Source organism: Amblyomma americanum, chromosome 1, assembly GCF_052857255.1.
Source record: "Amblyomma americanum isolate KBUSLIRL-KWMA chromosome 1, ASM5285725v1, whole genome shotgun sequence".
NCBI lineage: Eukaryota > Metazoa > Arthropoda > Arachnida > Ixodida > Ixodidae > Amblyomma > Amblyomma americanum.
Window position 1 is genome coordinate 126820420 of NC_135497.1, and position 16701 is coordinate 126837120.

General features: G+C 43.6%; 1 protein-coding gene across 9 annotated transcripts in view; it reads left to right on the forward strand.

The window, feature by feature from the left end:
- LOC144113640 (dnaJ homolog subfamily C member 7-like) overlaps positions 1-16701 on the forward strand; it is a 129291-nt gene that overhangs the window by 99461 nt on the left and 13129 nt on the right. For all 9 annotated transcript variants that reach the window (XM_077646824.1, XM_077646827.1, XM_077646826.1 and 6 more), the window contains 5 exons: positions 2154-2307; positions 2901-3065; positions 4757-4848; positions 10463-10536; positions 13605-13751. In XM_077646824.1, the coding sequence (XP_077502950.1) occupies positions 2154-2307; positions 2901-3065; positions 4757-4848; positions 10463-10536; positions 13605-13751 (632 nt within the window). The remainder of the gene's footprint in view (positions 1-2153; positions 2308-2900; positions 3066-4756; positions 4849-10462; positions 10537-13604; positions 13752-16701) is intronic.

Sequence of the window (16701 nt, forward strand, 5' to 3'; positions counted from 1 at the left end):
ACAAGCTGCCAAAAGACCTGTTTGTTGAAATTTGTTTTCATTAAGCATGTGTACGACTTATTCACTGCATTGGAAAGGCGTGTCTTCACCACATCTCTCTATAAAGCGTTTAGTGGAAGTATAGCACTTGTGTCTTGTCCCTTCCTGTTTTGCTCTATGGAACCTCATATGTATTACCCACTAACCCAAACCATCACCCTGCTAAGCAACTTGTGCTGAAAAAGTCACAGTGGACCAATTTTTGTTTTATTTGGTTCTCAAAACTTGAGAACCAAATAAAAAAATCTTGAGCAGTTCTACATTTTTTTTTTTAAGTGGTCAGGCATGTAAAGTATGATGTTGCATTTTTTGCTTTTCCTTCAGCTCTCGTCCATTTTGGCCTGGGCTCCACATACTAAGCACCTACATGATGGGGTCTGCTTGACAGCATTGAGAGGTGTTTGGCAAGCAAAAGATGGAGCTGCAGTTTGTTCTTCCTCTCGCTTGTACCTAGGCAACACAGTCTTTTCAATTATCTCTTCAATGAGGCCAGGTTTTCATATCGTGTAACACAATTTTGTTTTTTTTCCTGTCATTTTTTGGTAGGGTATGTAGCTGCTGTAACCAGCCAAATCTACCGTATAGAATATTGAAGCTTTGAAGCCTGAAGCTTTTGAAGGTGGCAGTGAAACAGTGTCTGAGGAGTCGGGTTCGTGGTTGAAGTCCAGTGCCTCACCTTGCAAATCACTGTCATGTAGACTGCTTTGCATGTCGTCTAAAAGATCTGATTCTCTGCAATCTGCATCATCTTAACTTGAAAAGCAAAAGTGAGAAAATAATTCCTCATAAATATTTGCGAAACTAGTTGACAACTATTGCTACCTGGCATATAAAAACTAATAGCCAGAAATGAGGACCCAGTTATAATTGTATATGTTATTATGTATTTAAAGCAAACATTATTCTTGTGGCTGGTGATTTCACCGGCTTCCCCCCCTTTGGCCCTTTTCCCACCAGCTGCCTGATTGCCAGCATGAATTGAATAGGTTAATGTGAACTTCTGCTTTATTTGTTCTTACTCTTGTCCTGTCAGCATCAGGTATATTAAATACCCTTGGTTTGATTTGAACTTGCATAATTGGAGCAAATTTTCAGTCCTCGTCAGGTTCAAACTATGAAGAGTGGGCTGTGTTAAGAGATGTTTAACCTCTTTGCTTTAGTGGGCATGTTGCTCCCATTTTAACATACCCAGTGACAAGCCTGGCTTGTCCTGGGTTAAAGTTGGTCTTGCAGGACACACAATGGACAAACTGGATGCACCATTTTGCCTCTTCTTGCTATGCGTGCCACTGTGCTGCAGCAGATGTTCTATTTTGTGGGATTTTACTTGTACTCTGCTGGTCACACTAGGAGTGGCACAAGAAAAGTGGGTGCTTGCTCACTGCGAATTAGCAGGAATGCTTACAACAAAAGTGTCGATTTCTTTCTCATTGTAAGAAATCGGAAAGAAACTCTGTTCAGAAACTAAGGTGGACGTTGTTGCGAGGGAAGATGTTGGCAGCAGTGGCTCCACACGGAGATAGTGGCACTTTTGGATGCTGCTTGTGAGCTGCTTCACAACAACGTTGGATTGCCGGGTTGCACCACTGTTTTTTTCTTGTTTTCTTGAACTCCAGCAGTAAAAAATGCCCTAGGCCAGGCTTGCAGTAATTGGCGGGTTGAACGATTTGTTTTCGTAAAAAGCCCATTGATATGCCTTTAATAAGGTTGTTCAGTCATGTGGGAAATTCTGTTTGCTATAATTTAGACTTTTTAACTTCAAGAAATACAAAAAAAATTGCAAGTTGTTTGCACTTAGGTGTGTTGAGTGTATTTTTGTCAGATGTGTTGTCTGTTGGTTTTATTTCGATTGCATTTATGGTCTATTGTAGTGAAGTCTCTATGCTTTTGGAGCTGTGAAAAGGCTAAACTTTATTATAGTCTAGGTTGGCGTTCTGGAATCGAGACGTGCAGCTGGTACTTCTGAATGCAATTATTGTGATGCACCTCTCATTTTCAGACTACATGCCCAGGGTAAAAGGCAGAACATTTTTTTCATGGCTCCCATAGTATCCAGACTTCACGCAGTTATGTGCGCGCTTTCAGTACCTAATTAGTTTTGCTTTTCTTTTTAGCAACATTATGCGAGCTGAGCCGACCAATGCAGATGCCGTGTATGTGAGGGGCTTGTGTTTTTACTATGAGGACAACATTGAGAAGGCCATTCAGCACTTTCAGCAAGTCCTGAGACTGGCTCCAGACCACCCTAAAGCATCAGTAGCATACAAGGTTTGTACTCATTGTTGAGCAAGCATCTGCTTTTGAAGCATGATTTGAGTTTAGCACAGATTAACAAGTGATAGTTATAGCTACGTTCCTAATTGTATGGCTTACTTCGGGAAGGTTCTGCTATTCATATCTGCTTTAAAAGAAATCTTGAGCAAATTTACACATTAATGTTTCTTTTTTTTCTAAATGAATATGTGGGAACATGAGAATATGAGCCACATACCGTTCAATTCAAGTGCATGTTTTCAGGGTAGCTCACCCTAAAAAGCCTGCTGCTTTGAGAAGTGGCAAAGCAGCAACCATATTATAAATGCAATGTGAAATATTTTGCAAAGACTTTTAGGGCTGCCTTCAAGCACATATACAATGAATGCAAGCACTTTATTTTTCTGCTGTGGGTTTTACTTACAAAATGGAAGCCATGACACCTTTTATCTCTCGCACTGAGTATTGGCTCTAGCTCACATGGATGATAGTCCTTAGTTCGTGGTAAATCTGCCAGCTGTGAAAATCCTGAGTTTTGAAAGCGTCTGTTAGACCCGCTGCAACATCTCCAGTGATTGTTTCTTTGTTTCATTTTTTTTTATCTTTAGAGGGCTCGTCTTCTCAAGTCAAAAAAGGATGAAGGGAACGAAGCGTTCAACGGAGGCAAGTACGAAGAGGCATTTAATATCTACACAAGCGCTCTTGAAGTGGATCCACGCAACAACCTTGCAAACTCAAAACTCTACTTCAACCGTGCAACTGTCTGCTCAAAGGTATGTAGTGTTATTGTTGGCCAATAGAAGTGAATATTTTTAGATGAGTAGGAAAAGTGGGACTTGTTCATATGCTATGTGTTCAAGATGGCTAGTTGCATTTTAGTGCGAAAGCACTACTTCACGAGGTCAGACCGGCTCACTGGTTTGTGTGAAGCTTCTCATGCTGTGCATTGCATATTATCTTCGACTAATACTACTGTCAAACCAATATTTGTGCCTTGAGCTATGTGGCGGTAGTGACAGAGATGGACAATGTTGTGGCAGAAACACGACACTACAGCAATACGTGTTGGCGTTGACAACATTGCTGCAAATTCGCAGCACTGGAACATAGGCCACTGGCATACACATTAGGCAAATTGGCATTGACGATGAAAAAGTTGACGCCTCGCATAATTGGCTCCCTGGTTGAGTGGACACCTCAATTACGCTATCAGGTACATGACGGTGGTGTCCTCCTGCAAAAAAACTGATCTTGCGCAATATTTCGGGTTTAGCAATGTTAAATTACGAGCAATCTTTTTCTTTCTTTTTTTTCACTGAAGTCAACTGTGGATGTGTAATGATCAGTGTTAATACTGCCAGCTTTTATTTGCACTGCACAGCAGAGGGTTTTAATGTTGTGTTATGCATTTTTTTAACTTCTTTAAACTTGAGTTAGATGTTTTTTTAATTATTATTATCCATGGTTGGGGGTTGCCAAGGCTAGCAGAAATCATATTAATGTCATTCTTCATCTATTAATTGCTTCGTCAGCTGGGTAGGCTGGCAGTGGTTTATACTTCGTGCTTGTGTAAAGATGGAGTACAGTCTTGGCCAAAAATTACCAGGTTGCATGGGCTTGCTCCTTGGTCATATGGTGGAGCCCTTTTGCCACCCCTCAAGTTCTAAATCTCCAAGACCGGGAGTACCCTTGTCTTCTTCTTTCATGACTTTCTTTTATCTGCAGGGAAAGTGTTAGGGATCCACTATATGAGTGACAAGCAAACCATGCTGCCTGGTTACTTTTGGCAGAGACTATACATGAGCGGTGCTGTGTAACAAAACTGCTTACAACATGTGGCACTATGAGTATTTGCGTCTCTCTAAATGTTTGCCTCCTTCAGATCAAAGCAATAAACTAACAGCCTGTGCACATCTTGCATGCAGTGCTTTGTGCATTTGCCCTTTTGAGTTGTCTCCTTGTATATCAGAGATGTGCATGTATGCCATGTAGTTTCGTTCTGCATGGTGCGCCTTTTCATTCACTCCATTTCATGTGCACATCAGTTCAGCTTTTGACACTCCTATCATGTCACCTGCTGCGGGTCGTGCTTATTAACATTCAGAGCAAAAGAAAAGCCAAGTTGGCATCCTTTCACCAAGCATCGCCTCAATACTTGCCCTGCTGCAAGCTAAGCTCACTGTTTATCGGCTGCTGCACTTTGTGTTTATGCCTTTATTACTTGTGTGCCATAACAGCTCTGGACTGTACTATTACTCAAATAGGTCAGTAGTATTTGGGATAAGAAAGTCGGGTGACTTTCATAGCGGGTTGATTTTTGATGTCGCACTCGGGAAAGTAAAAGCGGTGTGCAAGGGGCAGGGGGCAAAATTGGCATTGTGATACTTACGTGCTCTTTTCTCTGCAAGATGTCCAGCTGAAGCAGTCAGTTTTTAATGCCTATTACTTTTCATCTACCACACAGCTAAACAAGCTCAACCAAACTGTTGAAGACTGCACTACTGCCATATCTTTGAATGAAGATTACGTCAAGGCCTACATGAGGCGTGCCAAAACGTATGTGTCATGCATATCAACCATTGTTGCCTGTCTTTGTTCCTATGCTGGTTTCTAAGCACAGGGCATTTAGCAGCAATCTTAAAAGCTGGTAAAAACATTGCAGAATGTTGTGAGTACTGTGGTTAATTTACTGATTATAAGAATAAGCACTTTCTTGTGCTGGTGACCAGTGTGCTCTGAATGTATGTACCAAGAAGACTTAGCGAAATTTTTGCGTTCAGCTTTTAGCTTCTGGAATTTTGTTATATCATAAAAAAAAAGTGGTGGCTATCGGAAAGTTACTTTTCTATGGTGTTAGGTTTATTTGAGGGAAAGCTTAAGTTTGTGGAGCATGCACTGCAAGAAAAAAAAAATTCAGCTAATTTTCTAATTAGCATTTCTTCAGATCTTGTAATCAGCTAGCTGTATCACATTTTTGTTCAGGTGAAGGATTGAGTTTTGCTTCAAGGGCATATATTTCTGCTACATTTTAGGATACTATGACAATTCCTCATAAGAGAGTGAAACCAGAATCATGGAGCACCTTGGCAGAACCCCATAGACCTGCATCAAATTTTGACTTAAGATTAAGATGCCACAATACTGCTTCCGCAGTCAGCTGGCAGTATGTCACAGTAGTGCATGATAACAGAAATTTTTAATGCAATTTAGCAGTGCGCCTGTAAAGTAGGTGCTCCATTAAGTTCCCAGTGCACCTTAAGGTTGCGTTTCAGAGTTAGCCACTTGAGAAGCGTGTGTAGTCACGTGATCATTTTAAACTTACCCAGGCTTCCAAATCCAGGGGAATTAGATGCACACAGCTCTGTTTTCTTTGTAGATGTTAATGGTACAGAGACATCTACTGTGGGACTGTGGGTTTCAGGGAGCTTTTTCTTAGGTAATACCGAGTATGCTGACTTGCGGTTTTTCATCCCACTAGTCAGCAGTTGTGCACTCCAATCACTGCAGGAGGCACTTCTCTAGCAACAGGCAGTGACGATGCACCCTGATTGGTGCATTGGAACCTAGCAGGCATTGCATGCCACCACTTTTGCCTGTCTCTAGAAATAGTACAGCAAATTGGAGTGTAGAGCAACTAACAGCCACTGATGCACAATTCAGTAAGAAGATGCATCCAGCATGCACTCAGAAACAGGCTGTTTTGAACCCTGGGAGCAACAGTTTTGCTGGTTGTTCTCTTGTGTGCTCTCTGGCTTGAGTGTGTTCTCGGGCTTGTGCGCTTGGCCTTGACTCGACCCCTGCCACATAACTCTCACTGGCAGACATGAAGCATGCCAGTGCTTTAGACAAGTGTGTAGATGTTAGTAGTGCCAATCGGTCAAACAGTCATTTGAAGGCTTGTGAGTTGAGTTAGTCATTTTATGAGGCATATAGTTGGGAAATTCGATTTCTCAAGTTTCAGCTAATTTAATGACTTTCTGAATTGTAATGTAACATGGATGTTGTAAGCAGAAGTGCCACCAAAGTGCCTAATGGGTTTAATCTATGAGAGCCCTTATGTGTGCTTACCCAGCATTGAATGGCTTCTGTCACTTTTTCTGTAGCTTGTTGCCGAGTGCCTTCTGCTGACTTTTTTTCTTCTTTGGATGTCACATTAGTCCCCACCCTTTCCTTCCTGCAGTGGCTATTACAAAAAAAAAAAAAACTTGTGAATGACAGTTGCACAACTTAAAATGGAACATCGTTATTGTCTGGAAGCTTTCATGTATTTGTGGCACTATTGATATAAATTAAACAGCGTTTTTAATATTCAAATGAGACACTTCTGCAAAGTGTGCATGACCAAATGTTCCTGCATATTTGTGCTCAAGAAGTCAGTCTTACCGTTGGCTTTACTGTTGCTCCCTTCTGCAAAAGTAAAAGGAGCTCATCTTCTTCAGGTGCTTTTCTTGAATTTTTTTTTTTGATTTTAACAGCTTGTTGAGTGTTTAGATGAAAATTGAGGTTTCCACATTGATGTCATCTGCAGGAATTGTTTTTTACTTTGGAGTTGTGAAACATTTCTTCTGACCTCACTGTTTTCAAATGAGTCTATTCCAACTTTTGGCCTTTGTTTTTAAGAACACCTTAGTTTACAGCCATAGTAAGAATACACTTGCAGAGTCTAGGTGGCTGTTCATCCTCATTTTTATATCAATTTGTTTAGGCTCATATGAACTAGTTGTGATATTGACTGAAAAATTGGCTCTTCTTGGTAAACAGGTGCAAAAGATTTAAAGTAGACGGTCTACAGCAGTAGCGGCAATGGCCCGTTGTAAAGACATTATGGCATACCTTGCAAGGCTTGGGAGGTCCACTTTTTGCTTGGTGCCTCTATTCACTTCGATCATTATACTTGCATTGCCTGTGCTCGACTTCCACAGCAGTGCCATTAACCATGCAGGCTTCAAGTACACAAAGTTAAAAGAAACTAGTCACAACTTTCACTTTGGCTGGCCTCTTGTACATTATGGACATGTACCGTCTTTGCCAAAAGCAACCGAGGAGCCGTGTCAGCGACTGGAGCTGACTCACAGCCGAGCAGCGGTGTTGCAGTCTCTGTTGCTGAACGCTGTCCCGTGTCAGCGAGTGTAAATTGGCTGACGTAAGCTTCCGCCCTCGCTCAGTATGAGAGCGCTCTGAAGGCATGAAATAGCTTGTCACAAATTGCGACCCGCTTATTTACCTTTCAAGGAAGGAGAGCGATGGGGTAAGGCTTGGGTCAGCCAGTTTATACTTGCAGCAGGGGAGCAACGGCCAGCGCTAGAGACAGCAGCGCTGCTGCTCAGTTGCAAGCCCTCTCCGGCGGCCGACGCAGTTGCTCGGTTACTTTTAATAAAGAGGGTACAAATGTTTTGCAGCTCTGATGTTTGTCATCCTCCCGATAACGGAGCTGAATTTGCTCATACTTTTCGCTGCACCAAGGTTATAGAGCAGGCTTCATCGGCATGGCACATTTAATTAGTTTATGTGGTACTTTTTTTTTTCTGGCTCTGCCCTGTCGAGCACATCATCAGCCTTAACCATTCTGCATTGTTCAGAAATGAGCTGTGCCACCTTACCTTTTAACTTAAGTTAAAAAGAATGCCAACCAAAAAACTGAAAAAAAAAAAACACACATTTCAGAGCCTACATGGTTCCTTCGTCAGGTGTGACTGCGGGCGAGTTGCAGCTTGCCTTTCTGTAAGCCCTCGTTTAGTCATCCGCTGGGTCACTGAATGTGGACGATCGATGTAAGGTGGGGGAGGATACTTAGGGAGCGGTTAACATTGCCCCACATCTGCTGAATATGCCATGATTCAAGTAAGAGTCTTCTACGTGGGTGCTGCTCAGTGTCCAGCACAGTGGTACCCTCCAAGTCAATCTTGTGGTCAGATGAGTTCTAGTGTTTGACATCTGCCTTGTGCTGCTTCATTCTTTCAGCGAAGCTCTTGGTTTCACCAATGTACAATGCTGAGCACTTGTGCACTTCAAGCAGGGGATCTTGTATACCACGCCTTGAGCCTTTTCCTTCAGGTGACCTTTTGGGTGGGGAAGAAGGTGTCCGATTGTGGAAGTCTGTCAGTGTGACGTTTGTACCCCTTCCTTTTGGGTGAGGAAGGAGGTGTCCGATGGTGGAAGTCAGTGTGCGGTTTGTACTCCTTTCTTTCCGTAAAAGATGTGGGGCAATGCCTTCCCTCCTCTTACATCCATGGTCTGCATTCAGTGACTCAGCGGATGACTAAACAAGGGCTTATAAAGGCAAGCTGCAACTTGCCCGCAAACACACCCGATGAAGGAACCATGTAGGCTCTGAAATGTCGTTTTTTTTTTTTGGTCGGCATACTTTCTAACTTAAATTCTTTTCCAACCAGACAGACCCCCGTCAAATGTTTTCGTTTGGACCGCTGTACTTCAGTAATACGTCTACTTAGGGCAGGTAGTGACAGCTGGTCCGGATCATGAGAGGGAAATAACGAGAAGGATAAGAATGGGATGGAGCGCATATGGCAGGTTCTCTCAGATCATGAATAGCAGTTCACAATATCCCTCAAGAGAAAAGTATAAACAGCTGTATCTTACCGGTACTCACCTATGGTGTTGAAACGTGGAGGCTAACGAAAAGGGTTCAGCTTAAGTTAAGGACAACGCAGCGAGCCATGGAAAGCAAAATGATAGGTGTAACGTTAAGAGACAGGAAGCGGGCAGAGTGGCTGAGGGAACAAACGTGGGTTAATGACATCCTAGTCGAAATCAAGAGGAAGAAATGGGCTTGGGCAGGGCATGTAATGCGAAGGCTAGATAACTGCTGGTCCTTAAGGTTAACGGAGTGGATTCCAAGAGAAGGCAAGCGTAGCAGGGAGCGGCAGAGATTAAGAAGTTCACAGGCATAGGGTGGGTGCAGCTGCCAAAGGACAGGGTTAATTGGAGAGAAATAGGAGAGGCCTTTGCCCTGCAGTGGGTGTAGTCAGGCTGATGATGATGATGACTTCAGTTACTTTTGAAGTAGTTTTTGCCTTTGATAAGGGATTTGCAACTGTATTGCTATCACTGGTACCACTCCGCCTTTGTACTTCTCGGTGCTCATGATTAAGGCTGAGAGCTATGGTATTTTGTGCAGAAACTTTGCTCCCACAATTACCATATTTACTCGAATGTAATGCAAGGGGCGACTTTACACGCTGCCCAGTGGGAAAAAATAAAACCACGAATGTAACGCGATGCTTAAGGATGCAAAACAAAGTACCTTTAATAGACATTGTGGCCAACCTGTTTACTCATCTTTGTCGCTTTTGGCGGCCGAGTTCTCGGAAACTGAGTCCTTCGTTTCGCTATCAAAGTCTCCTGGTAACCTCGGCCGCATCGATGTTGTTCGCTGTAAAGGGAATCCATTCCTCTTCATGAACGTTTGGGCCCACTCACGAGATGCTCTGAACTTCCCATGTCTCGAGCAACTTCTCTAACTTCCCAGTGGATCAGCTCGACACTGACCCCCATAAGACAGCTGTGCTGCTCGATAATAAAGTCTGCAACTTTTTTCTCCAGCTCGGTGTGATGGCGATGGTGAGGCCCACGAAATCCTTTGTGGTTGGGCTCACATTTACAAAGCCCCTCCCGCTGCAGCCGCCATCCGCGGATGGTTGACTCGTTGAGGTCAAGTTTTCGAGCTGCCGCAGAATTCCCGACCTCTTCAGCTAACAGGATCGCTTTCCGCTTAAAACGAGTGTCGCATGACTCGTTGCCATCGTGTGCACTGAATCATTACACCGCGAGCGACGCCACAAGAACCCGACGCAGCGACGCGTTAAGCGTGAGGTTTCAACGAACACACAAAAAAAATGTGAGATCAATGCTTTGAGTTAGGATGGATGAGGATTTGACTTCCGTGGTACCCATGTTGCCAGCATAAGATTGCAATACTGCGGAAACCGAAACCACGCTGATTGCTTTGAAATGGCCGCACCGCGGCACTGCTTTAGGCCATTCGAAATGCGGTAGTTGATTATAACGCGACGGTAGACTTTAAGGGGAAAATATCCGGGAAAAAACTCGCGTTACATTAGAGTAAATACGATATTCTCCCTGCTGGCAAGACAGTTGAGCAAGATGTACGTGTCCTATTTCCAAAACCTTTCTTCTCTTCTCTTTGCAGCTACATGGATCTGGAAATGTACGAGGAGGCTGTGCGGGACTACGAATGTATTTTCCGGAAGGACCAAACTCGAGGTACTTTCCTTTCTGCTTAGTTTTGCTAACACATGACTGCACTGCCTCTGAGTGGCCAAAAGAGCAGGCTTACTTCGATGCTTAGCCAACTCTGCAGAATGTGCAGACCTTTCCCAGGTTATGCAATCAGTGCACATAGAATCGGCAAGGTTGGAAGAGCATCAGACTGCCAGCATTGTTGTGTACTGTTTGATGGGGGAATTGGGGAGAAGGGGCTGAAAAAATGCACGACAATTGTAGAATCATAAATATGAAATCCAGGGTTCGACGGAAACCCGCCTGGTCGGGTATGTTCATGGCGGAAAATCTTGAAGCGCCGACCAACAAGGCCCCCGTAAGCCGGGGCCTAAACGTCATCTTTTTTAACGATTGGTCGGCGCTTGAAGATTTTCCGCCAATCATAAATATAGACTAAAATTTATAGTTGTTACCTTGCCTACCATTTGCACTGTTTTTGAGTTATAGGGAGGTCTGTTGATGTGAACAGAACGAGAAAGCAAAAACATTCCATTGGCAGCGCCAGTCATAAGCGGTACTTCATTAACCCATCTATTATACTGAAACTTCAGAAATTTGAAAAAATTACAATATTTTATATGAAATGTTTATTTCACTTCACAATTTAGAATCATTCTTGGTGGAAATATTTTTCTCAGTACCGGCCTTTGAGCCGTCCTGCAGTGTTAGGTGCTAGGCACATTCACTACCTGTTTGGTGTGGTGAAGCTTCAAACATTTGACAGAGACTTTAAAAATCACATTTCTCATCATGCACAGTGGTTTCCTTTTGACAATGTGCAAAATTTTTTGTTTTTCTTGCACAGTTACAGTGTAGTCGATTGAGTCGAATTTAAAAAATGGTGTCCAGGGAAGGCTGGCGAATCTTTCCGAATGCACACAACATAGCCATTGCGCAGGAAAAGTTTAGACCCTCTTGAACCTTCGCTAGTGGGCTCAAGCTTTTACAGAATAAACTATTAGAGTTACTGCATGCAAAAGCGGTGTCTTACATGTAGAACACTAGGCATATATGCATAAGGGCGCAGGGTAGGCCCTGTACCTCTGATGTATTTTGGTTAGTATTTGTGACTCGTTTTCACAAGCCGCCGTGGTGGCTCAGTGGTTATGGCGCTCGGCTGCTGACCCGAAAGACGCAGGTTCAATCCCGGCTGTGGCAGTCGAATTTCGATGGAGGCGAAATTCTTCTAGAGGCCCGTGTACTGTGCGTTGTCAGTGCACGTTAATGAACCCCAGGTGGTCGAAATTTCCGGAGCCCTTCTCTACGACGTCCCTCATAGCCGGAGTTGCTTTGGGACGAAACCAAATAAACCAAATCGTTTTCTCAGGATCTGCTGGGTGTAAATTCATCACACATATATCGTTGTAATCGGCTTTCCATGCTCTCTTTTGTTGAACTAGAAATTTTGTTAGATAAAAGTGTGCTATTTTTGTTAGCTTTTTTACTGAACCATTCCTGTTTTCAAGGTGAAATGGGCACTAAACATCCTGTGAAACAAAATTATTTGCATTGATTTCTGTAATTTTAGTTCAGTACACTCTTCCTTGTGTTTAAATACCTGGAAAAAATAGTGTTCCTAGCGCTTGTGGTTCCTGACAATATGGGTCAATTGTTAAAAAAATTGATGTTTTGAGATAAGTGGCTTTGAAGTAAAAAAAAAGTTTTATAATAAATTTATACTCAAACAAATGCATGTTGATACGATTTGAATAACCACCAATTAGGTTATCATCTCCACAATGATTATTTCTTTTGTTTATTTGCTCCCTTGATCTTCGGGCCTCTTTTGAGATCAATTGTGTGGCCTTTTCCGTAAAGTAAAGCCATCGCCAGTTCGCCTAAGGCTATCATTGCGCTGTTCAGCATTTTGGTGAAATGGTGAATAGCATGAGAATGTCCACTTTGCCAATGCTGCCAGTGTCTGGATGTTTTCAGCATCTAAAGACCAATAAGCACATGCTTTCTCAGCACACTCCCAAAGAATTCAACACCAATGTTTGTTTTGTGTCTTCTCACGGAGGCATTTTGTTCTTTCTCAACCAGTTTATAGCCACGGTCAGGAAGTCACCTTTGGCTTGTCTGTGCATGCTGTTACAGCACGAGCTTTGAAAAATAAGAACTCATGGAAGGTGAAAACTACCATATAGAAACGATACTTTTCGTTGGGCAGTGGTGCCAGAATTCAACAGCATGATGGTCAGCATGGGCTGACTTGTGTGATTCAATGCTTCTAGAACTGACTCTATGGCATTAGTCATTCCAATTACTGTCACAACCGAGCACCAGTGCTAAAAAAATTTTTAAAAATCTGTTTCTAGTGAAATCGCGTTCAAGCAGCACAGCACTACAGGAAGAGATAAAGGAGGGAGTGAAAGAAGAAAAGAAGAGATGCTGTAGTGGAGGGCTCCGGAATAATTTCAACCACCTGAGGGTCCTTAACGTGCACTGACATCGCACAGCACACGGCACCTTTTGCATTTCGCCTCCATAAAAATGCAGCCGCTGTGGCTGGATTTGAACCCGGAAACTGTTACATAGGCAGAAAAACACTAAAAGGCACTCTTAATGTGTTCAAACGTAATAACTTAATGAGTGAGTCAAGCATGTGCAAGAGTTCTGTAATGGCCTCTTCAGGCTCTCTATAATATTGTGTGAAACAAACCTGCTTTGTGTGAAACACAAAGTTGTGTCAGGTCCTAGGAGCAAAAAGTTGGTGGGAAGAATATTTCTGATGGCCTGTGAAAGCACTAAAATGTTTTATGACTCACATCAAGACAAGATGAGAAGGGCTGAATTGTGTATCTCTTGACATTGATTTTCAGATGGCTCTTTTTTTGTGTAAACATTTAAAGTTAATAAAGGAGTCTGTTTCTGTGATGAGGCACATTTCTCACCATGGTTGGAGGGGAGCATTGCCTCTACCCACATTTGTGTGTGTGTGTGTGTGTGTGTGTGTTGGCATTTGTTGCAGACTGCAGTGTATCATGTATGGCTGAATGACCATCATGTGTATTCTTGTATGTACAGCTTCTTTCTTGCCTTCTTCACAGAAAACAAGCGACTGCTGGATCAGGCAAAATTAGCTCTGAAGAAAAGCAAGTGCAAGGACTACTACAAGGTGCTTGGAATCCCAAAAGATGCAACCGTTGATGACATCAAGAAAGCCTACAGAAAACGTGCCCTCCTCCACCACCCTGGTAATTTTTTCTGTCACTGCAGTAGTTGTCAAACCTGCCAACATAGCATGCCAGAGATGAATCTTCTGTGGCATTACGGCTACTGGAAATTTCTAGCTATAAAGAAAATTTAGGGGCAATCAATTCGATTGATGCAGAGGAAATGTGTTAGCATTCTTCTTCCACTGGCCAGTCTGTTCCAGTTCTGATTCTCTTCCAGTTCTGAGTCCATTGTCTTTCAGTCCTCAATCTTTTCCAAATCTGATTCTAGCCCAGTTCCAGCAACAACACAAAATGTTTCGCATTGTTGGATCGCCGCGAGTCATCGTAGGTAGTAGGCATTCATTAAGTGCTGCCGCAATTTCTTTGCATCCAGCTCTATCTAGCTAGCAACCATGAGAGTATTGCAGGATTGCTTCAGCACAGCCTGCATTGCAGACTAGGTAGCATAGCTCGAAACTGAACGCATTGCAAGAGAAAGCAAGCGAATCAGTTTTTACAACTTTGCACGACCTAGAGGTGTTAAATTCTGGGGTTTTTTTCTCGCAAAGGATATTTAAAATTGGTGCATCTTTTTTGAAGCAGAACACTCATCACGACATGACTGAAGTAGGGTTTTCAGGCACCTGAGATTGCAATGAAATGCATGCCCTGGACGTTCGATGTGCCACTGTGCTTCCTGATAAATGCTTGTAGTTGTATATTGTGGGCTTAAGGGGGGACGCGGGTCTTGAAATCGCGAAAAATGGTCAAAAATGGCAATTTTCAAAAATTGCGATTTTGAAGTCTTTAATGTCCCAACTATGCCTCTACAAAATATTTTAGCTGAATTCCAACTCAAAGTATGAAAAAAACGGCAATTTAGAAACGTCGGTGAGCCGAAATTGAACGCCAAGCGCGAAGGTTTGCCCCATTTTCAAGCTGCCGTAGCTCCGCGCGACGCGAACCGATCGGCGCCATCTTGGTCTCGTTTGAAAGCTGCTTTCCCGCTCTCCAATTTGGCGCCTTACGGCAAGCTGTAGACCCTCGCACAGCGGAGCTATCAGTACCCGTTCGCAAGGGGGGAAAGCGTCGCGAGACGGCCGCCGATTGGGTAAAACGGGCGCTCCTCGAGGCGCAGCCCTCTGATTGGCCGTGACGCATGCTTTGCCCCCCCCGCGGCCGCGTTGTTCGGCTCCTTCCCGTCGTCTGCTTTCGCCTGCACGCCCGTCATTTTTCGCGCTCCTCTTTGTTTCCTAGTATTTTTCGTTCTGCCGTTTTCCTTATCGTTATTGTAGACATTTTGGCTATTGAATCGCTTCTTTCAGCCCCGAATTTCGTGCTTTTGCGTGTATTTGCCTGCCTGGTGTCTGTTCCGTGTGTCACGATGGCCCGAGACGCGCGCTTGAAAGCAAGCACGCGAAAAGCAGTCGGCAAAAAGAGACGCGCATGGAATAAGTAGAGCGCTGCATCGTCGAGAACTGCAGCTTCGGTGATGCCGCAAGCTGCTGTACCCTCGGTGCATGCGGCTGGACTGAGCTCGCCAACAACAGCTTCGCCGGTGGACGCGGTTGAACAAACCCTGTTGACGCCAGCATCGCCGGTGGACGCGGCTGGACAATGCCGATCGCCGTCAACTTCGGTGTTACCGCAAGTCTCTGCAGTGCCGGTGGATGTGCCTGGACTAAGCCCGTGGAAAATATCGACTTTTGATACGCTGCAAGCCGCTTCGAATTCCGTGTCGTCGGAAGCGGCCGAGCCGGCTGACCTAAGCCTAACGTCGACTTCGGCGTTTGCGCACGCCGCTTTGTGCCGACGGACGCGGCTGAACCGAGCTCGCGTGCTCAACGCTTCGACAAGCACGCGCAGCGCGGACCTTGGCAGCGCGCCAAGCCGCTGCCGCCGCTGATAACATCATTTGTTTTTTTTTAATATATATATATTTTGAGGAGAGCTGGGGGGGGGGGGGGGGGGGGGGGGAAGCTCGGCGAACTTGGCAGAGCGCCAAGACGTTGTGCGCTCTAAGCTGAAGCTTGAACATTCGCATTAGACACTCCTCACTGTCCTGTTTTTAACCTTTCAACCAAGGAATGGCAACAACCAGCAGAGCTGTTGCAGCACAGCTTGGTTACAGGCCTGGGAGCTGCCTCATTGGTAGGAGCCTTGAAAAAGATAAACAGAGGCTGTGCAGGTCTGATAAGGGTCACACCAATGCTGAAAAGGTGAAGAAGAGGATGGCCAAGAAGCACAAGCCTGACAGCACCCAGGACTACTGCCCAGGACTTTGTGAATGTGTGGCAGATTCAAAGAATATAGCAAGTGATTTTCGGAGCTTTTTTTTGTCAAGTGCCAATGCAATACAGAGGTTTTCATAATCTTTACATGAACAGATTTCTGTAAATTTGGTGTTATTTTGTTCAGCAATGACTGGGCAGCATGCTAAAGCATTAAATTTTTCCATATGATCAGTAAACAAAAATGGCAGAGTAAGCAAAACTTTGAATGCAATTTTCTCAGCTTTGCTTTTTCGATCAAATGCCTTTGCCTTACGGAACTTTTCATAATGTTTGCATCGACTGATTTTATTGAAGTAGGTATCATTTTTTTCAGCAACACCTCAGCTACATCCTAAAGCTTTTCAATTTTCATTAAACCGAATAGACTAGCAATTAGGTCAGATCTAAGCTAATTACTCCCACATTGTTTTTTTTTCTCCTACTTTGTTATTCATTCATGACCTATGTGATGACTTTTTAAAAATTTCTTTAGCTTTAGGATGTGCAATGGGCCCTTAAGAATGACAGCATTACTTTAAAACTAGTTTTTTTAATTAAGAAATCACCATAATGGCCCGTAAGAAAAGACCTAAGTGGCATAAATTATTTTGCCATATCTTCATTTCTAGATGAGATATATAAAATCTGAATATATATTTGGGATTAGCATTCAAAGGTATATCTGCATGCCAATTTTCAGGAAGATATGTTAAGAA